Source organism: Haemaphysalis longicornis, unplaced genomic scaffold (genome assembly GCF_048455015.1).
Source record: "Haemaphysalis longicornis isolate Haplotype H1 unplaced genomic scaffold, Haemaphysalis longicornis Haplotype H1 scaffold_1, whole genome shotgun sequence".
Taxonomy (NCBI): Eukaryota; Metazoa; Arthropoda; class Arachnida; order Ixodida; family Ixodidae; genus Haemaphysalis; species Haemaphysalis longicornis.
The window spans coordinates 298,449,869-298,471,624 of NW_027526203.1; the positions used below are offsets into that span (position 1 = coordinate 298,449,869).

General features: G+C 49.5%; 1 protein-coding gene across 3 annotated transcripts in view; it reads left to right on the top strand.

Moving 5' to 3' along the window:
• The first annotated feature begins 6,438 nt into the window (after window positions 1-6,438).
• LOC144148872 (uncharacterized) overlaps window positions 6,439-21,756 on the top strand; it is a 34,194-nt gene continuing 18,876 nt past the window's right edge. Inside the window, exon 1 of one of the 3 annotated variants that reach the window (XM_077680398.1) lies at window positions 6,439-6,584. In XM_077680398.1, the coding sequence (XP_077536524.1) occupies window positions 6,568-6,584 (17 nt within the window). In that variant the 5' untranslated portion in view covers window positions 6,439-6,567. Of the gene's footprint in view, window positions 6,585-8,648; window positions 8,668-13,545; window positions 13,849-21,756 lie in introns of those variants that run through there. The other 2 variants (XM_077680408.1, XM_077680394.1) reach the window with 2 other exon arrangements.

Consider the following 21,756-nt stretch of genomic DNA (forward strand, 5'->3'; position numbering starts at 1 on the left):
AATTCTACTACCGGGAACAGTGGCCTGGCTTGCTGCTTGCTGGGTGAGGCCAGCGCAGCGCGTGCTTGATGGCGTGTCGGTGCCGGTGGACAACCGCCGCCACCCTCCACTTTCAACGCGGCACTGCGCACCCCCAGGCGTTGCCTAGCAGCGCGGTCCTTTTCTTGTGCTTTATCAATGTTAATTACGCGCTATAAAACGCTTCACAGTCACGTGGGTTTAAAAGCCGTTCCGCTGTTTCTCACGCCGCCAACACCGGCTTTTTCGCTCAATGGGCCATTTAATGCTTTCTCCCGGCGGCGGTGGCTGCTTTTCTGATTGAGGCGAAAGGCGAAAACACTCGTGTGTCGAGATTTCGGCGGCGCGTCAAAGATCCCCAGGTGGTTGAAATTAATCCGGAGCCCTCGACTACGGCGCGCCTCGTAGCCCAGGTGTGGTTTCGGCGTGTTAAATCCCACAACCAATCAATGAATGAATGAATGAATGAATCAATCAATCAATCAATTATTGTCTTCACAATGATATCACGTGCGGCCATGACAAAGCACCCTCGGCCATAGCGGCGAGGGAGGCAAGTACTAGGCGGTATACGGTTTTGCACTAGTAGGCGCTGCTTTTTTTTTTTTTTTCCTATCCCACCCAATAGTGACCTTCCAAGCTTAATTTGGCTCCCGTCAGCGGCAGCCATGACTACCAGCCGGAGCCCAGTTCGTCAACGCTGCAAGCCGCTATCATGTAGCACGTCCGATGAAACCGGCAGTATCTAACCAAGCTCGCCGCGTCCCTAGCGGCTTTTCCGAGCGCTCGCATCCCTTTGTTTGTCGCGCACTTATCCTTTCTTGCAATGCGGATGGACAGCAACAAGTGCGAGGATGGCGCAACAAGTCCTGTGAACGCGACTTAGTCGGCGATTTAAACCGCCGTTGTTATGCTTCACTCCGACGCAAACGCAGTGTTCCCCATTATTTGCCGCCTTAGAAGGAGACGAGCATATGTATGAGAAGATGAACTAACAAAGGCCGCTCCGGTTGCAGCACGCTGTAACTGCACTGTCTAGTGCTGCGGTGTCCTTCGAATCCAATGAAACCTTCTCGGGAAATTACAAAAAGTGATGCCCAGGGAAGCCGCGGTTACAGAGCCTGGGTAAGTTAACGCTGCTGACAAAACCGTATACGGAGCAGTTAAATCGCTCAGTCATGGCTCGATTTTGTTGTCACCCCATATTAGACCCCTCAAATTTATGGTAGTATAGGAAAAACGGTCTAAAAAACGGCTGCAGAAACCGATTAAACTAACTTGTGCGCGTGTTGTTTGCACTAGACTATAGGGTGAAGTGTGCACTGCAATGTGTTTTTTTGTATCTGTATTATATACCTTTGTATTTCATGCTTTATTCGCTGCGAAATTCACATTCCTGTGTAAAGAAGCACTAAAACGCATGCCCTTCCCACAGACCTGATAGCGACTATAAACGTTCCTCTGGTATTTGTGAATAGCAGTTTATTGCAATGAAACACAGATTTTCGCAGTATACATGTCGGACGGAACAGAGCCTAGTGCTAGTTTTTTTTTTTTTTTTTTCAGAAATGGGCCCCTTTATCCGGGAATACTGTTTCAGGTGTGCGTCACCGACACCGACCGCTCATTGAGCAAAATAACACGCGCTTGTCGGTACTGGGGATCAAACACGTGCCTCCTTGCTCCCACAGCAAGATCTTGATCACTTGGCCTTGCAATGAAAACGCGTCTGTGTGGTTTTATGTACAGGTTTTATGGGCTATTATCAACTCCAGGAAGCGGAAAAATAAATTCTTCTTTGTAGACACTGCCACAGGCTGTTTCTAGATATATTTGGAGGGTAATCCGGTATCGACAAAAGAATACTACGCCAGGCACCAGACACTGGCACATGCATGGCTCATGCCCGGCAGGATATTGACCCTGAAGGGGCAGATCTAGCTGTTCGCGGCTAAATAGATTTCTCGAATCATTCACTGTTAAGAACATGAAACTTCCTCACGCAATAGCCACGTACCCACACCTGGCAGACGCCCACGGGGGAGCTAAGCCACAAATGGATGGACCCGCCGCGGTGGCTCAGTGGCTAAGGCGTTGTGCTGCTGAGCACAAGGACGCGGCTTCGTTTCCCGACCGCGGCGGCCGCTTTTCTGATGGAGGCGAAAAGCAAAAACCGCCCGTGTGTACGAGATCTCGGCGCGCGTTTAAGATCCCCAGGTGGTCAAAATTAATCCGGAGCTTTCCACTACGGCGTACCTCATCGCCTGCGTTGCGTCGGCGCGTTAAACCCTATACAATCAGTCAGTCACAAATGGGTGGGAGATGCGCACATTCAGTTGGAGCACGTCGTCACATGTGGCTTTTTTTTTTTTCTTTATATTGCACGTAAGTAAGGCCAAAGCGAAGTAAACGACGATTACTAGATGGAGTAAGACTCATAATGAAGGCCACATCATCAAATGAACATAGGGTATAGGCAGGCAGCGATTAAAATACGGAAACTCATCTAAAGTGTCCGGGAACGCTTACTTGATACATCGCACCCTACTGCTAACGAGAGGCGTTTTTAATACCTGATTCGATTCCTTCCCAACATATTGCTTTGTCTTTAACGAAGGTACGCGCTCCTTCCGAGCCGTGCTGGACGATTGTACGTGTGCGTTTATGGGAGGAGGGGGAGGAGAGAAACGTTTATTGGAGCGGAAAGTGCTGTTGTGGGTGGCCTTCCTAGTCCGGATAGCCGCGAGTCGTGGAAGCTGCTCTTGCCCGAGACACGAGGTTAACCTGCGTCTGGGAACAAAGCTTTTTTAAATGCATAGCATTTTAGTAACTCACAATGTCACGCGGCGTTCGGCCTAGTCCGCAGCCAGGCCACTACACTATAAAAGAAACAACAGTTTCCGGCGCCCGGATTCGAACCCATGACGCCGCGGGCGGAACGGCAAGTGCCGGGCGCACTACCGATTGAGCCACGCAACCAACACGGATTTCGATGCACCGATAGCGCCTTATATCCTTCACTCATTTATGGTTTGTTTCGAAAGCGCCATAAGTTGTCACGCGCCTCCGCAAGATGGCGACACAGGTTCCGCGATCGAGACTATGATCGAGAGACCCGCCATAAGTTGTCACGCGCCTCCGCAAGATGGCGACACAGGTCCCGCGATCGAGACTATGATCGAGAGACCAGCAGCGCTGGTCGCGTCTCGTGCTGCCGGGACGCCCCGCTGTAGCCCACCGCAAATTTGATGACGTGCAGCGTGTAACAAGAAAACCAACAACCAATACGTAATCCATACGACTTGCCGGCGCACCCCCTCGGAAATGCTGTGCATTTGATCGTGCCCCTCGCGAGGGGGATGTTTTTTTGCTAACAGAGTATGTGGCAAGCCGTTATGGAAAATTACGTCGCACCACCTGCTCGGCTTCAGCAGCTTGCTTCGGTACAAACTGGCATCGGAGCACGTCGTGGATGAGTCACATCGCCGGGGATTTATGTCAGTTTGTGGCTCCGCCGGAACCTTCGTAGCTGCCGCTGGCAAACGCGTACGTATGGGTAAATAAAGTTCTGACAGTTTTATATATAGACCGCGCGTAGGCTGTTGTAAACGCAGCCACAGAACACATGTAAAGCGGACTGGTTGCAAATCGGCGGTAGAAGAAATTGCTGCGTGGTTTGCGCGTTGTTCTGCAGCACTTCATGCGGAGCGTTGGGTATGTTTTAAAGCCGACTTCCCCGCCGTATTCTCACTATTCCTCCACCGAGCAAACCCGCTCCAGTGGCACGTCGACTAACCAGGAAGCGGCGACGAAACAAGACGCACGTTTCCTTGGCGGCGTCACGTGCACGTTCTTGGCAAGGTCGTTCGTCTGGTTAGCTAACCAACAACAACACTGCTCCATCGATCGCCGCCTTGTTTTCACGGTCACGGCCGGCAGCTCCGCGCGTCGGTTTATTCAACACGCTGGCGGCTATCGGGCTGACGTTTGCGTGCGAGCCTTCGAAGCTTTCTTTTTTTGTTCTCGCGTCACGACCAGTGGAGCAGGGCGTGTTTTTCGTTAGATTGCGTACAACGACATTTCCACTTAAAACATACTTCGACTCTTCCGTTAAAGAGATGACAGGAAGCAAATGGTTTATTTGTGCCTGAAAACTTGAGACAATATCTCGGTTGTTTTGTCGGTTGTTGGCCCCGCGCAGCGTTTTCTGAGGCACATCAGGTAAATGTACAACGACCATCGACAGCTTGTGGAGCTAAGGGGTGGATCACTGCAAAGAAAAGATAATAAACAGTGGGCCTAAGACTAAATTCCCGTTGTGCGCTTTCGCCATGTAGCTTCCTCAGGGATAAGTAAAACCTGGACTTACGGGGACGTAGCCGCCGACACACAACAAAAACCAAAACAGGTAGCAAAATTATTGAGAAAGAGAAGTTCAATAATGCACCCACCATTAAAGGACATGTGTAACTACTAGAAATTTTTATTTTTATTGCGATTCCTTCTTAGGAGGTCAAATCCTGCGAGCTCGTGAATTAAACAGGGGCTTAACGTGACAACTGATATAGTTGTAAAAAGAACGGTTAAACGAGTCACATGCGTGGCATAGTTCTGCTACGGGAGCACGGACAACAACAAAAAAAACGGTCCACATTAATCTGCGGTCCAATGATGGGCCAGTGGAGCTGACCATCATTTGATCGCACAATCGCCACAATTCAACTGACTGATTGATTATGGGGTTTAACGCGCCGAAACTACACAGGTGTTGAGGCGCGCCTTAGTGGAGGGCTCCGGTTAATTTTTACCACCTGAGGATCTTTAATGAGCGCAAAAATCTCCAACACACGGGCGTTTTTGCTTTCGTCTCCATCAGAAAAGCGGCCGCCGCGGCTAAGAATTGAACCCGCGTCCTTGAGCTCAGCAGTGCAACAACTTACCGCTGAACCACCGCGGCGGGTTCCACACATCAGTACGCAAATCGTCAAAGGCAGCGACGGTCGTCGGGATATTCCCTAATGCAATTCGTCCACTTTTCCTGGCGTAACCAATTCACACTCGTCTCTCTCCACGTTAAGGAGCGCGCCATATGTCATCCGCTCCTCACAAACACAATGCAGGATGCGGGTTAACTTATTGTTTTTTTTTTTTTTGTTACGCGGACGACGACAACGGCGACGATGACGACGACTGGGTCATGAATGACTCGAAAGAACGCACGACTAACGGCCTCGCTGTAACAAAAGCAGTCAAATGTGTTTGTGTGTCATCGTCTTAAGTGAAAAATATTTTTTTCATTGTGTCCTTTCCCGCCAGCGCAAAACTCAACGTGACAATTTTATAAAATGTGGCTTCCTTCCTTTTCCCTGCACCCGCCCTTGGTACATTCTGTATATATATATATAACCCTGGAACGAACTTATGCTGTACTCTGCAGTAAGGAAGTCCTCTTCCTGAAACGTCAGTAAACTTGTACTTTTTGTTTTTCTCGTGTGTCGCTGTCTCTACTTAGGTTATGTTCTAGCGCTCTGTTCTTTCTTTGGCGGTAGGCGTTGTGCTGCTGAGCCCAAGGAGACGCGGGTGCGATCCCTGCAGTGGTGGCTGCTTTTCTCTTGGAGGCTAAAAGCGAAAGCGCCCGCTTGGCGAGTGTTCGGCGCACGTGAAAGAACCCCAGGTGATGAAAATTAACCCGGAGTCCACCACTACGGCGCGCCTCATAGCCTAAGAGTAGCTTCGGTCGTTCCCCACAAGCAGTCACTTAATCTTTCTCTCGCGGTTTCCGAATCACCATATGGCCGTATACTTTTCTAGTTTGAGTTTCTATTACGGTCCCTAAAATTTACTATGCATGAACCCAACCTCATCGCTGATGTCAACACACTCCTATAATTCACCTCAAGCGAATGACCTTTCCCGAAAAATGTCACTGTCACTGCCTGGAATCTATGGGGCGAGAAAATTCTTTGTTCAGTCAAACCAGATCACTTCAGTTAAAGGTCTCCACTGAAGCTTAGTATCCAACAGTCCCGATCGATCTCTGCACTGCTGAACCAAACTGCAAAAACTATAGAAATGTCCCTTCCCGACTGCCTTAGCATACGGCAGTTCTGCTATTAATGACGAGCCTGCTGCTTTCACTTTTCTTTTGCTGCGGGTATTATTGCTGTCATGCGGATGTCATCAGAAATATGTTAACGAACGACCGCTAAAAAGAGGCCTTACCAGGCACTTCACAGTGTCATAATGGCGTTGCACAAAACACATCTTGTCTCGTTCTTCCGCTATTTTGTATACGTGCGGGCGGTCGTGCGTACATATCCACAGTTGCATCGCGACCGCCGTCGGTATGTAGTTTTCTTATCCCGCGCTTCACGTTACTATCACCAGACGTCGGCGTCACATCTTCGTTTTCAGTCTCCAGTTGCCCGCAGGCGCGTCCAGCCGTTTATCGTGAGCTGCCTTTTGCTCCGCCTCCTGGTGTATATCGGCGCGAAGTAGACATTTTCAAGGCCGTGGACCCAGGATGGCTGCTTCGAAAATCCCCGAGGAATGAACCCCACAGACGCGTAAGTTGCGCGCCAGGAATGCTATTTCGAGAGGCATTGCGGCAGCATCAGAGCTGGCCTTCCCATTTCTGAGACGCACTGCGTATTCCCGCCCTCTGTTTTGATATGGGTCCGTTACGTCGAGATCTTAAAGGCGAAATGCTTGAGGCAGAAGCCAATTAGTCGCACGTTAGTTTGGCGAACGTTTCGATTCCGCAAGACATATTTTCTTTCGAAAATAAATCAGACGCTGCTAGTGGTTCCAAGCTAATTTTAATGATGGCGAGTCGCTGGTTCAGTAGCCTTTGTGTTAGTGTACTGCAAAATGGAATGTCTTGTTTCTGCGCTGTAGCGTTGTTGCCTTTGAGCGAAACTATTGCAGTATATTCAAGTGTGCACTATCGGGCCCCATCAGAATGCGAACCCGGGAGCGCGTGAATTTCGGTATACATGCTTAGCTACCTGGTGGGCACCCAAACCAAAAAAGAAACACCCTACGAGATTACCGCTCTTACTGTTCTGGGCAGGGCCATGGCCTCCTTTATGTCTCCCGATAACCAAAATTCCACCATTAACTTTGGTGGCACCACATCTATCTTAAGTGGCTCCCTGGTCACTCTGGTATCCACGGAAACATTGTTTGTGACGCAGCTACCAAAAAAAAAAAAGCGCGGTATGCCTACAGCTGTCGGAAATCCGCATTCCCAAGTCTGCAGAGCGGCTGTGCCTGACCTGGAGTGGATACTGCAGCTGTCGGCGCGGCACAACCCACTGAGATACTCGCCACCCCGCGATAGCGACCCACAGTGTAATTACCGGTTTGAACGAGGGCTAATAAAATAAGATTTGGGGGTCCTGCACTATTACGCCTCCATGGTGCCTACACTCGTAGCTTTTTCCTTAAGGCAGGCTGGGCGTATTCCCCGCAGTTGTTGGTGTGCTCTGTGAAGGGTGGCATTAGAACGTTTTCTGCGGCTACCCGCGTTTTACTACCGAACACGAAAGATTGAGCAGGGTATTTGCGCGGCTGCGACGAGGGGGAGCGTCGGAACTTGGACACTTCCTTGGATCATGGCATAGTCGTGCTGACGCGGCGCTAGCGGCTCTTTTGACTTTCATAACTGCCTCAAGACGGGATGAGGTCATCTAACCTTGAGGTCACAGTCTTTTTCTTGTGTGTTTCAAAGTTTCATCATCTGATTCCTTATTTATTTTTATTGTCCCTCTGATTTATTTTGTTGTTACCTTTGCTTTATTTTCTTTCCTTTGTTCGTTTCACTGTATTCACTACCATACGGAGTATCAGGCCCTGCCGTTAATATAGGACTAAACTGTTCATTGAGGCTATCCGTCCATGCATCCATCCGTCCATCCATACGTCCTACAATGCATCCACCCACCCAGCCACCCACTCGTCCATCCATCCATTCATCCCCAACTCTCTCTCTCTCTCTCTCTCTCTCTCTCTCTCTCTCTCTCTCTCTCTCTCTCTCTCTCTCTCTCTCTCTCTCTCTCTCTCTCTCTCTCTCTCTCTCTCTCAATACCAGGCTATATCGGTAGGAGGGTGTTGTAAACATCTCTCTTCCGCCCTCCCTGACTTTGACAACCACTGACTACTACACGACTGCTACCAAAAGTGGTCTGTCCCTTTCAAGCGGCCGGAAGTACAAATGAATTATGATTTTTTTCCTTCTGAGTGAAATAGGGGCAAGAATTACCAGAATCGAAGGCAAAGAAAGACAGAGTGACTCTAGGCTGTCCCACCAGCAGGTTATTGAGGATCACTCAAATTTTAGCGCCGAGCTACCCTGTAACGCGTTAGGCGAAGCTCATGCAGACACAGCTCACCGTCACCGAAGGTCGAATCGCAGTAGTCGTGCCTCGCATGAAGTGTTCTCGCTACTCGCGCTCATGAAGCACGGCTCATGTATTTACATGCTTTTCCAAGCTGAAAAGCTTCCTTTGCGAAGCAGACGACGCTAACGACTTCTAAATTCGCTTCATTTTCAGAAAGAGTACGCCTAGACATCACCAGCAGAACCTCATAGCTCTGCGACCCCACAGTTAACGGTCCATTTCAACTGGATACGGGATGACAGGACAGGTACTATAAGTGCAAATATCATGACCATCATTCGCTCACGCTGGAAGCAGGGGCATCAGTGCTTTACTGATGGAATAATGCTTTAAGCACGGTATCGTATAGCCCTGCCGGAAAGGGCTCGACGCATGACCGAGCCCTTCTCGAGCATCGGTTATCAGCAAAGAGCGGTTTGGATCCATGGTGTCAAGATACCGTCTCTACTTTTGTACAGATGCTCTTAGTTCAAATCCAAACTCTCCAGGACCTTTTTAACACGACAGCGTTGCTAAGTTCATTGAGAAACTCACCATAGGCATCTGCACTATAGGCGTCTGCAGCTGCAGTGTTACTTACCCGTGCGTGGAAATTCTTTTTACTTATACAGTTAAACCTGGATGTAATGAACCTCTGTGTAACGAATTCGTGGATTTAACGAAGTTTTTCAATGCCCCATTGCCAGCCCCATTGACACCCATGTGTTTGCGACCTCTATGTAACGAAGGCATTGCGACGGTTAACCTTGCTGTGACGGATTCGCTACGCTGATGAGCCATTCTCTTTTATACTTTTTCTGAAAAATCGGCTGGAGAAACGCACTAATTTAGCGAACTTCACCCGCACCAGAAACTACCGTGTGTTTCCAGTGTGAGTGCGGTGTTGGTTAGGTACTAGGCTTTCCTGACGGCGCGTAGTCGCGCGTTTCCAGTGCCATCTGTTGGTGTCGGTTCGTCGGTGATGAGTTCTGCTGCCAGATAACGAAAAGTTTCGTCTTTTTGAACGCACGAGCTCGCAATTTTAAATGCCGTCTCCGCAGCGAGAAAGAACATCGCCGCCCAATTGAGTTTCCCAGCTGCCACCCTCTCAACAATTTTGAGTGCGGCAAAGAGCATCGCGCTCGTGAAAACGCGCCCTTTCTGCATACGTTTGGTCCTTGAAATGGGTTAAGGCACCGAAAAGTGTCAAATGGCAAGAGTGGTACTTAAGTTACGTTGTGAATGCGAAGTAAGTGACCTTGATTTTGTGGAATGCCGTGTAGGAACTAAGTTCACGGGAAAGCAGGAGGCGCAAATAACGCAGTTTTTCACTGAGTTTACCATCTCTAATGTCCAGCATTATTGTTTCGTTTCTGCTTCATTCACGCGAGCCCTAACTCTAAACCTGCAGTAACGAAAACCTGCGTGTGACGAAAAATTGCGAATTTTTGTCAACTTCGTTATATCCAGGTTTAACTGTACACACTATTTTCGGAAAGTGGCGTGGTGCTTTCAGGTCACAGTCGGCACAGCGAGCACAGAAACACTGTTTGAATTTTGGAACTCACCAAGTCTTGCGTATAAGTACATGACATCGTATGTACAGGCTCACGATGAAGGGCGGTAGCAAGAGAAACCTTGCAGTTGTAAAAGGCCGCGTCCACACGTACAGTCGTAATGAAGCTGTAGGACTATTCCATTTTTGAAAACTTTTCCAATCACTTATGCACTTGAAATAGAAAAACACAGGCTGTACGGTGTGCTCATTCACAGTGCAAAATAAAATCTGATTGTACGAACGTGTGACTATTGATACAGGATGCACCACCTTGCTGCGTATCTTAACCTTGAAACGTGCAGTTGGACGAGCTTGCATGTCCGAGAATTCATGCTTCAATGGCCACGCACTCCCATGATCACCTTTCATTATTGGACGACAGTACTCGCCGTGCATGTTAGCAGCCGCCTCACGTGAATGAATGAGCGTGGATGAATGCGTGTGTATGTGCGTGCATGCGTGTGTGTGCATGTGTGTTTGCGTGCGCGTGCGTGCGTGTACATGTGTGTGTGCGTGTGCGCGTCTGCGTGCGCGTGTGTGTGCGTGCGTGTATGTGTTTGTGTGTGTGCGTGCATGTGCGTATGCGCGTATGCACATGCGTGCGCGCGTGCGTGTGTATGTGCGCGCGTGAGTGCGTGCGTGCGTGAGTGCGTGCGTGCGTGAGTGAGTGCGTGCGTGCATGCATGCGTGCGTGTGCGCGTGTGCGGGCATGAGCGTATGTGTGCGGGCGTGAGCGTGTGTGTGCGCGCGTGCGTGTGTGTGTGTGTGTGTGTATGTGTGTGCGCGTGCCTATGTGTGTGTGCGCGTGCGTGTGTGTGTGTGTTGCGTGTGCGTGTGTGTGCGTGCATGTGCACGTGCGTGTGCGTGTGTGTTTGTGTGCTTGCGTGCTTGCATGCGTGTGCGTGTGTGCATGTCCGCGTTTGCGCGTTCGTGCGTGCGTGCGTGCGTGTGTGTTTCTTTTAAGGTCGGGTGAAGCTCAGCCTGTAGTTTGGACGGGGTTTTGTTTGGGTGGGGTCAGTGGTTGATTGGGTATGGGAATGTGCTTGGGTTGGGTTAACGGTTGGTTTGGTGTTTTGAGTTCTGGTTTGTTTTATACTGACTGGTGACAAGCTTTGCGCGCACTCCTCTACTTTAAAGGTTAGGGGTTGGTAACTGTTTTTTTTAATGACGATAGTCTTTCTTGGGCTACTTGAACGGGAAAGTTTTGTCTATCTGTCTGTCACTCGATTCAGCCAGCCGGCCGAAGTGAAACAGATATATACTCACAGCAAAATCTAAACGTCCAAGTGCAGTGTTAATGTTCATACTTGTCAATATTGCTGAACAAGAAGAGGAGATTTAGCAAATAAAATACAGAAAATCAATACATGAGTGATATTCGGAGTGTTCCTTTATTCCAAATTTACTGGATGCTTGCTTTTTCCGATAGCAAATAAAATACTACACCAACTGCAGAAAACCGTCGCCTGCTGTTGCCCGTGCCACCTGACGGCATTCTAGAAAATCAAACAGCAACAACAAAAGGTTCCACTAGATAGGTTTCGCGTTCCGCTTGGAAGGCTCGTGGAGTTGAGCAACGTGGTTCTATAAACGTTGTAATAGCGCGCCTCGATTCACGCGCGTATCCGCCGTACGGCAGCGCTAGCACCGAGGCACCCGACTTGGAACACTGGAACGCGGTAAATTTAAATTCTCTTGAGCAAACATCTAGCGTGTTATCTTGGGGAATGAACCAGACGAGAGAGGAACAGCATGAGAGGTGAGTGGGAAAGAGAAAGGCCACTTGCCAGGGGCGCCAGTCTACTATCATCCTGAGTCGACATTTGCAACGAAAGGAGCTGATACGCGGCCATTTTTTTTCTTTTGTGCATTACATCAACCCAACGGCGCCCAGAAAAATAAAGTGGCTGGCCAAGCTAACCTTTTGCATCATGCAAGGTCCGTCATGCTAGGCACTTGCTTGACTATATGTCCGTCGTTATTCATAGGAGCCCGGCATACATGTTGCGCGCGCACACAAAAGCGTGGCGCGAAGGGGTTTTTAAACGCGGAGCGTTTCTTAGCCGCACGATGTCCCTCGACCGTCGGCGGCGGCGTCCACACGCTCACTGCGCATGCGCGTCGCGGCGAGGCGCAGGTGCGCGTTTCTCCCCCGTACCCTCCTCGCTCTCAACAACAGGTGCAGCGTTGTTGTCCGTCCGCACCCCTCCCCCTACACTATAAAAAAAAAATAATAGTTATCGGCGCCTGGGTTCGATCCCACGACCCTGTGGGCGGAACGCGAGGTACATGGTGCTCTTCCCACTGCGCCACAAAACCGACACAGAATCAAAGGCTACGAACGCGCCTTATATCCTTGACTCATTCAAACTACGTCAAGAAGCTGCTGATACACGGCAGCAGTTGCATCGATCTCGTCTTCACCAGTTGCTGCAACGCACAACCACTGCTTAAAGACCCCTTAACAGTACACTTTAGCGACCACAAAGCCGTCGTTCTCAGCGTCCAATACAACGACAACAGCAACAAATAAATAAATAACGACTTACAACAACCTACTCCTTGCCTTCACTTCTTGCGTCACAAAAAAAAGAAAAATTGGGCCCATCTCTCTACGAGGGGGTACTCGAGTCGCAAAATCACGAAAGTAATAATGAATATATGAAAGAAATAATAATAATTAATAGTAATAAGCAATAATAGTTAACACATTCACTACCACCCCACCACCACCCCCCAAACACTAACGTTAACGCAATACACCCACCCCCTACGCGACGCATTTACTCGAGTCCCCCCTCGTGGGGAGATGGGCCAAATTTTTTATCTGTAACGTCACCCAAATGAATAAGTTTCCGTGATGACTGTTTAGGCCCGCAATAAGCTCCCCGCTGGCTGCACACGGGTGTTAAAGACGAAAGAGAGTCACTCCGTTAATGGAAGCCCATGCTAACGAATGCTAACAATAGACCCTCGGCCCTGTTGCGCAGCATGGTTCCAAAATTATAGTACGGAGTGCTGCAACACTGCCTCTATTTCTTACCGTTATGCAGTAGCAGGCATGAGTTGTGGCTTTTATTATTTCTCTGTATGTATGCTTCTACTGGCCCCGAAATAAATGAAGTGCCGCTATTCCGCGTGCTATCGGGGTGATCTTGTTGTTTGCTTTCCTTTTGACACTTGCCACGCACCATTTCTGATTTGATATATATATTTGCAGGCCGTCTACTTGGGTTAGCAAACGGCTTATCGTTAATGCGAAAGAAAAGTAAAGCTAGTTCATGTAAGCTAAACCGTTGCTGACTCCGCGGATCATGTTTCTTTCGTTAATCGTAACGAATGGTTCATAGCGCTGCAGAAATGTGCTAGTACCGTACTACCCTGAACGAAAATTCTCTATTCAAAGCAGCTTTAATACTGAGAGGGTTTCAGCGCGTGCAACCGAAGCCGGCTTCGAAACACTGACAAAGCTGGATCTTTGCGAAACTGTCATGCACCTTGCGCATGCTTTCCAAATTATAAAAAAAAATGTACATTTGCTTGCTCCGACAACGCCTTTGACAACAACGGCGAGCTCCCTTGCGCCAACTCAGCAATAATTATGGTGACGTAAACCCCGTGCTTCCAGCGCACTCTCGATGCCACACCGAAAGCGCAGCCCTGAGCAGTACCCCCTTTTGATCAATTCATGTAGGGCATCATCTTTGCGTGCGGTCAACTCGTCTTCGAGACAACTGCGCGTCCGTTCCATCGTTGTCTCCGCAACGTCTATCCGAACGGCTTTTCAAGACGAGCTGCACTCGGTGACCCCACGCATAATCATTCCGGCAACGCAGCCTGCCTACACGCCACTGCCGTTCATCAAACTGCAATGCACTCTGCCCACAACTTGTAAGTGTAGAAGCAGTGATTTCCCGCTGATTACGTCCGCAGGCTGTATTTTTTACTGTCACGTTCCTTGCTTTCGTTATGTCAGGCACTCTAACGGGATGCATGTTTTTTTTTTTGTTTTTTTTTTGTGGTGGTGGTGTTTTTGTTACCGCACCTACTCCTGAAAATTTTCTTTTACTCGCGTCACACACCCATGAGTGTGATACATCAGCCCACCAACCTTAAACGTCTGCAGAAGGTGCCCTCACTGCGGTATTTTACACTGCACTCCAAAACAATCCCATGGTTCGGCGCATGACAATGTACTCGAGGGACCAATTCGCGTCCAGTCCGCATTGTTCCGTGTTCGCGCCTTTTTTTTCGCGCTAGAAAACATGCCTAAGTTACCCCAGTACGAACTTTCCCTACTTTCCCCACTAATTAATGCATTAGTTGCCTGATGCGACCAGGTGGCAAAGCATGTAGTCCTGTCTTGATAGCCTGGAGCGGGAATATTGTAGCGGTAGACGAATCTGCACTTCAGAGAACGTCGCGGCACAGCACAGTAAGGATTTAAGAGAGCAATGCATTTGATTTTCAGTATATCGCGGCAGGAGACCGTTATACATGCAGTGCGCCTAGACGGCATCACTACGCCGCTACCCGGCGCGGTGGCTCAGTGGCTAAGGCGTTGTGCTGCTGAGCCCCAAGGAAGCGGATTCGATTCCCGGCCGCGGCGGCCGCTTTTTTGATGGAGGCGAAAAGCAAAAACGCCCGTGTGTTCGAGGATCCCCGGGTAGTCAAAATTAATCCGGAGCCCTCCCCTACCGCGTGCCTCATCGCCTGTGAAGTGTTGGCGCGTTAAACCTAAACCTCCCAATCAATCAATCAATCAATCAATCAATCAATCAATCAATCAATCACTGCGCCGCTACGCAGTGATGACGTCTAGCCGAGTGCAGCGTCTAGCCTGCGATGTGCTCCGCTTCACTCCAGAGGGAGCTTAAATACGAGCAATTCCGTTTCTTAGGGCATTTTATGTCACGAGACCGTAGAATCATTAAAAATGTTTTCGGACTTGGCGCTTTTCGCAGTGCGTGCCGGAGACCTCTTAGGGAACCTGTTTATCTGCTGGCCCCCAGGTTGGGGCTGACAATCAAGCACTTTCCAATACTGAAGCGCGTTTTGCTCATCGCTTTCTCGTCAGCTGCATGGCGCTGGCAAAAAGGCAGGCGTCACGATGGACCTCGTGCACTCCGAACCTGCTAGGCGGCAGTACGTGTATACAAAGACACAGTGTGAAAGCCGATGGCTGCTGGGCACGGTCACTGAGGATTATCTCGGGTCCACCCTAAATGTTAGTGCTAAGCTGTGTGAGCGCATGGTGTTGTTAGAACGAAAACGACAGCTGACTGAACGGCTCCTGTCAAATGCTCGCAGTACAGCTTGCGTGCACGTAACTAACTCCCGGAGTTAGTCCCTGCCCAAGAAAATACTATAACGGACAGGTCCTGGCTGCGCTCTGGGCGGGTTCTCTCAAACGACGGCCTCGTAAACAAGGCTGATAATTTTAGTCACATGCCTTTTTAACAGTGGTTTTAATGCTAAAAACGCGTGTCCTCAACGCTTGCATGCAGCCTCGTCCCAGCTTACATTCTGTGCGTCGCCGACCGCATTTCGGATCAATGCCAAACAAACAAGATTTAGCCCTTTCACTACGGCGAAGATGGAAGACCAGCGAAGAGTCACCATAGGAACTCAATATTGTTATGCAAATACAGCTCTGTATTTGCTTAACAATACTGAGTTTGTATGGTGACTTGCTATTGATCTCATAAAGACAAATACACAACTTTCTTGGAATTAATTCTTAATTGATTTTCGTATAATTTGTTTCGGGGTAGCTTCGATACAACAAAAGTTGCAGCCGTTTTCTGTAACCATATTCCCTCCGTAGACGGCTTGGTAACTTCTGAAACCCTCATATATATCCCCGTCATTACGCGCAGCCGTCATCGTAGCAACGGCGTAGTAGGCGCTGGTCATGTCAGTTCGTTTTGTCAATATATATACAAAGCTTGGAAGTGCGCTTGTTGGCGATGTCAGGTTTGAAAGGAAAAGCGCCACAAAAACGCGGTGCAGCGCTTTACTCTGCCAGAAACTGCGATTCATTTGCGGAAACTTTAGTCACCGCCACCGGCACGCGCGCATGATCCGCTCGGCCGTGAACCTGGTAGGGGGTGTCATCGCGTACTATAAGCAGCCTAGCGGTGCCGCTCAACTCTGCGTGCCGCGACATTATCTCCGATTGTCCCATACAATACGTATACGCAGGCGTTGAGCACGCGCGTAAGCTGTGTAAGCCGTCGTTATACGCTTCTCTGATGGTATACGTAATTCGCAGTCACGCATCGTGACTGTACGATCACGGACATCCAGCGGGTCAAAACAGATTTGTCGAGGGCCGTTACAAAAGGCAAGTAGCTCGTATACACGCCAGGAGGCTGTTATCATCCCCTCATGTCCATCTTTGAGGTTCTGCGTTACACGTCTTCAGGTTTCGCTTGATTATGCGTGTGTTTCCCATGTGCTGGAATGACGATAAAGAACGGGTGGCACACATCGTTCGTGGAATTCTGTGTACTATCTATCAGCTGCATATCCAAACAAATTCAGTGATAATTAGCACAATGGCCTAGCATGCTCGCTCCTTAATGTCTGTCGATCCTGCATTACTATCCGTCAGATATTGACAATTCGAATTAAGGGGCAATAATGGGAATGATATGAGAAGAATTTATTAAGTGAATACTCATTTCAAGAACGGGATTCATAAGCTCGTTGCGCTGATGTTTGACTTGGAAGCAGCAGCCCCATTTTCCATATCCCGGTGATTTGGGCCGTCATTTCCGTCGTGAAAGATGCCGTGCTCATCACGGCCTCTGTTGGTAACATTAATTCAATCTACGTAAGCGTCAGCCCCATGCTCGAAATATCAACAGCTGATTATCACGAGCCAAGCCGCGGGTGCTCACACAAAGAAGGCAGCTGGGATAATGTCATAACAAAAGCCGAGACGAACTAACAGTTAAAGTGGCGCAGATGACAAGATGTTAGCCGACCAATCAGGTTGCAGGTAACAAATAAAAGGCAAGGAGTAGCCGATGTGTTCCTCACGGGTATCTTTACGCCTTGTTTCAGTCTCAGACCCGTAGACCATAGGCACGGCACGCTGCAGGCAGTCGAGAAATCTCCCCTTCTTTATCGACGCCCTATAGCGTGCGCTATTGGTAGCTTTGTTGAGAAAAGCGCGGTGCTCACAGCGGCCTCTGTCCGGTGCAGGGTGCCTATAAAGCGCCAGCAAATACTATGTGCTGTATACGACTTATCACATACTTGTCCAGCACATTTATTAATGAAGAGAGGCCCTCTTCTTTTCGAAATCTGACACACCTGAAATCTGTGTCTGTTATGTAAGAACACCAGTTTCGTGATGATTCGAGGTACAATACGGGTTGTTCAAACCGGGCACCATCAGAAAGCCTGTAAACTTGCTTAGCTACATCTGCTTCTTGAAATTTGACTTTTTTTTTCACCGAAGACTGCGCAAACCACACGCATGGTCATTGTCAGCTAACGGGCGTCGCTTGTTATGTGTATCCAGCAGTTTTCTTGGAGCTTTGAAAGGCGAGCTGTTTGAATTTAAACCCAATTTAAACCCAACTTTTTTTTGGTTTACAATCCTCAATGTAAGTGATAGCGAACAAGCATTCTTGACAATCCAGCTGGTTCTCACCTGGTTAGCCACCACGCAATTACTTTTAGCTTGTAAGTAGCTTTGGACGGCGGGATGAAGGCAAGAGGTCTCTTTGTCAGCCTCATGCAGTAAAAATGTTGAAGTTCTTGACTGGAACTGCGCACAAAAACAAGGTCCAGAGAAGAGACACACACACAACGGTTACGCTTCTTGTGCGCTTTTGTGTGCGTTTTTTTTTTTGTCCTGTTTCTCTCTGGTCCCGTTTTTTGTGCACAGTTCTAGTCATGAACCATTTTAAACTAGCTGAGCTTTCAACTCTGGTAGAAGTTCTGGTCCACCTGTGCCCGCGCTCCAAGGGCCGTAGCATACAAACGCAGGGTATTAAAAAAAAAGCTTGTTTACTTCGTTTACCGTCCGATCGCGGCAGCACTCGATGCGCGAAAGCCAGAAACAAACCTTGCCGTGTCCTTACTACTGGTCCGTGCACCGCATAGCAATGATTTGAGGCATCGAGGGCCGCTATTGTGCGATGCATAGGGCGAGAAACGTGGCACTGAAAGTCCTTCATCTCTCGCCCTCAATTTAAACTGGCCGCGGCGGCCCTTTTCCATGTCGACGGTGCGCAGCCAGACGTATCTCCGCGCTTTGCTGGGGCCCGACTGCTAGCGGCGAACGCAGATCTGTCCTTCGTGCAGCCTACCGTGAGAGTAGCAGGGTAGCGCCCGGGGCGGCAGCTGCTGCCTTAAAAAACCCGGAATGCACGGCCTCCCTCGCACTTTTCGATTTCTCGCCGAAGGCCCTGAGGCAAGTGTTCCAGTGTGTTCTGGGCTCGGACGTAAATAATTGCTGTCTGGTGGGGAAGCATGCCTTCAGGCGACTAGGCCAGCAACTTTCTCCGTTTGCGTACATTGCAAGCACACATGGGCCCCAGAAAGCTGGATATAAGCTGCTCGGTGATTACTTATGCAATAGAACAGCAGCGCCCAGGAACCGATTAACAGGGAGCGACGGTCGCCACGCAGTGATTCAATTCACGTTGCCTGGAAAGCCGGAGTGAAATAAGCGGGGCGCTTACGCCTTAAACGGCTTAAAGGGAGCCCACTTCCCCGGGGTGTCGACTATCTTGCTTCATCTGTTTCGAGGCTCGTATTGCACGGAATGAGGGGGGGGGGGGGAGGAGGGGTAATCCTACCATTCACGATGGATGCAGCTACTGTGTAGAACATCTTATGGTGCTTTAAACTGTTTTCTGAGAGGACTAATTGATTTCTGAAAAGGAAACGTGAACCATTTAGCAAGCTGGAGACGAGCCAATACGTGTCGGTACAGAAAAGTAGTGCGCTCGCTAGTGAAAACATGGAGGTTCGCCAGCGCTTGGAATCACCTGCAATTAGGAAGGTTAAAGGGTCCCTGCAATGGGGCTGTTCCAGCATCGGCAGGGCCACTAGGCATCGGCTGCGTATGGACTGATGCAACAGACATGACGTATCGATTAGCCGTGTTTTGCTTTTGTAATGGTTGTGGATATATCTAAGGGTAAGAAAGTGAGCGGTTAGCACCATGTACCCTTTCCGCTGTCGAGCCTTTCATTTTTATGGTCCTAACTTTTATTTGTCGTTACACGTTACACGTATTAACAAAAAAACTTCTAACAATGCTCGGAGCAGCGAGGGTACGCGATGTTATCGCAATATTCGTCATTGGCTTGTTTATATTGCTGTTATTTTTCTAGAAAAACTTGTTGGCTTAACGTGATCTGTTGGTAGAAGGAAGGAAGGAATAAAGTTAACGGAAAGGCAGGAATCTCAACCAGGATGTGGCCTGGTTTGCTATCCTGCACGTGGGGAAAGGGAACAATGGTAAGAAAAGATGAAAACAGCAAAATAAGTGGAAGGCAAGGACAGAGTGTAAACAGGTGTTGCTAGCGTTACGACACTATAGACAATAAAGTTCACTGACTTCGTAGAATAGTCGCTTGTGCTACAGCCTCCTGTGGAAATTTTGATTGATTGTAGGGTTTAACGCGCCAACGCAACGCAGGCGATGAGGCGCGCCGTAGTGCAGGGCTCCGGATTAATTTTGACCACCTGGGGATCTTTAACGTGCGCCGAAATCTCGTACACACGGACTCCTGTGGAAATTAATTTACTATGTAGCGTGCACCACCCCACTCCAAGCCTAATTTCTTTTTATTATCACCTGCCATCAGAGATACTGACAATACTTATGCATCGCTTCCGCAAATATTCGAATATATATTCCCAACTATATGTCGCATAAATTACGTAAAAATACGTTCTAAAACGTTTAGGCTTTTTTTTTTACTCGCGGAAGAAAAAAACTTGGGGTCCGCTATTTTACGGAATGGCAGGATGCAAGCTTCGCTGTCGAGTGCTTCGCTTCGAAGGCATTTCTTACCTGAGTGATACCCCCGCACGGGGCACCTTGAGTATTCATGGTGACGGTATTGGCGATACCGCGGACCCCGAGCCCCCCAACATAAGCTGTGACCTACCGTGGTGATGTGTTTTTAAGGTGAAGGGTAGAAACCTCAAACGGTGGCCGTCGGAGCCCAGGTCAAGCTCCGGCGGATGGGCTCCCTGTCTGTTTACCAGGCAGGGAGCTCCGGGACCTCTCTCGGTATCAGGGTAACCCGAGCGAAGGAAGTACCCCCGTCCCCTGCTTTTTCCTATGCCATATGGTAAATCGAAAAACCCCCTCCAAACCTGATCGGACCCTGAAAAGGGTCCGCACCGAATAATCTTTTCCACCTCGTCCTGCCATCAACTCCCCGAAACCCGACAACTACCCACGTTTTTTGATAGTTGAATCAGTTGACAAATCCAAGCCTCTTTCTTCACAATCCGTATTCCTTGTATCGAAGTTTCTTGAAGCCATCCTTGGCAAGAGGTACAATGCTAAAAAACTAAGAACCGGTGAGGTCTTAGTTAAGGTCAACACGCAGCAGCAAGCCACAACTCTCATCAGCCTAACCCGCATGGCAGACCTTGATATCAGAGTCACACCCCACCGCAGCCTCAACAGCTCCCAGGGTGTGATATCTGAGTCAGATCTCCTAACCGAGACAGAGACTGATCTGCTCGAAGGCCTAAAAGACCAAGGCGTGACAGCAGTAAGGCGCATCGTCATTAGGAGAGACAACAAAGAAGTACCCACCAAACATCTGATTCTGACTTTCGACCGCTGCACACTGCCCGAGCATGTCAACGCAGGTTTCATCCGTTGTTCTGTCCGGCCGTACATCCCGAACCCGCGGCGCTGTTTCAAGTGCCAGAGGTTCGGGCATGGGACCAACTCCTGTCGCGGCAGAACAACATGTGCCAAATACGCCCAGCATGATCATGTCTCCGACAACTGCACTGCAACCAACTTCACCTGCCCGAATTGCCAGGGTCCACACGCAGCATACTCTCGCGCTTGTGAAAAGTTTCATCTTGAGAAAAAAATCATTAACGTTCAGGTAACCGAAAACATCACCTTCCCAGAGGCGCGGAAGAGTTTCGCCTCTTTCCCCCTGGGGAGGTACGCCGACGCAGCTCGCCGGGGGGCGGAGCGGCGTCTGGTCTCGGCGGGGACCCAGTACCGCGAGTCAGACTTGGTCCCCCCCCCCCCCCGGGTTACCTCTGGCAGCCCAACCATCCTCTGCACCGCTCGCTCACCCAGCAGCGGCTGTGGTGGCAACGTCTGTTGGGGATGCCGCTGCATCCACTGCTTCCTCTCCACCGGCCCAAAGCACACGCAAGGGCACGGAGATGGAGACGGAGGCAGTCGCAGCGACCCCCTCCCCCGCCTCACTGCCTGTGCCATCTGTCGTGCTCCCCACGCCTTCGGCACTGGCAGCGCAGGCAAAGAACACCCGAAAGGGTACCACGTCAAGGGGGCCCAGTCCGCTGGGCACCCCATTGCCTTCAGATGACGACGTGGACGTCGAGCCCTTCCGGCTTTCATCGCAGCGGAAGGAACGGGCTGCGACGTCCAGGTCAGTAGAGAAGGCCAGAAAACCCCTTCCAAGAGTCCAAGCCACGAAAGACCCTACATAAATAGTGACACCCCAGTAGCTCTGAACACACAATAATGGGAAGAGAAAATGTTGTTCAATGGAACTGCAGAGGCCTTCTGAATAATCTTGACGACGTGCATGAGATTCTGCA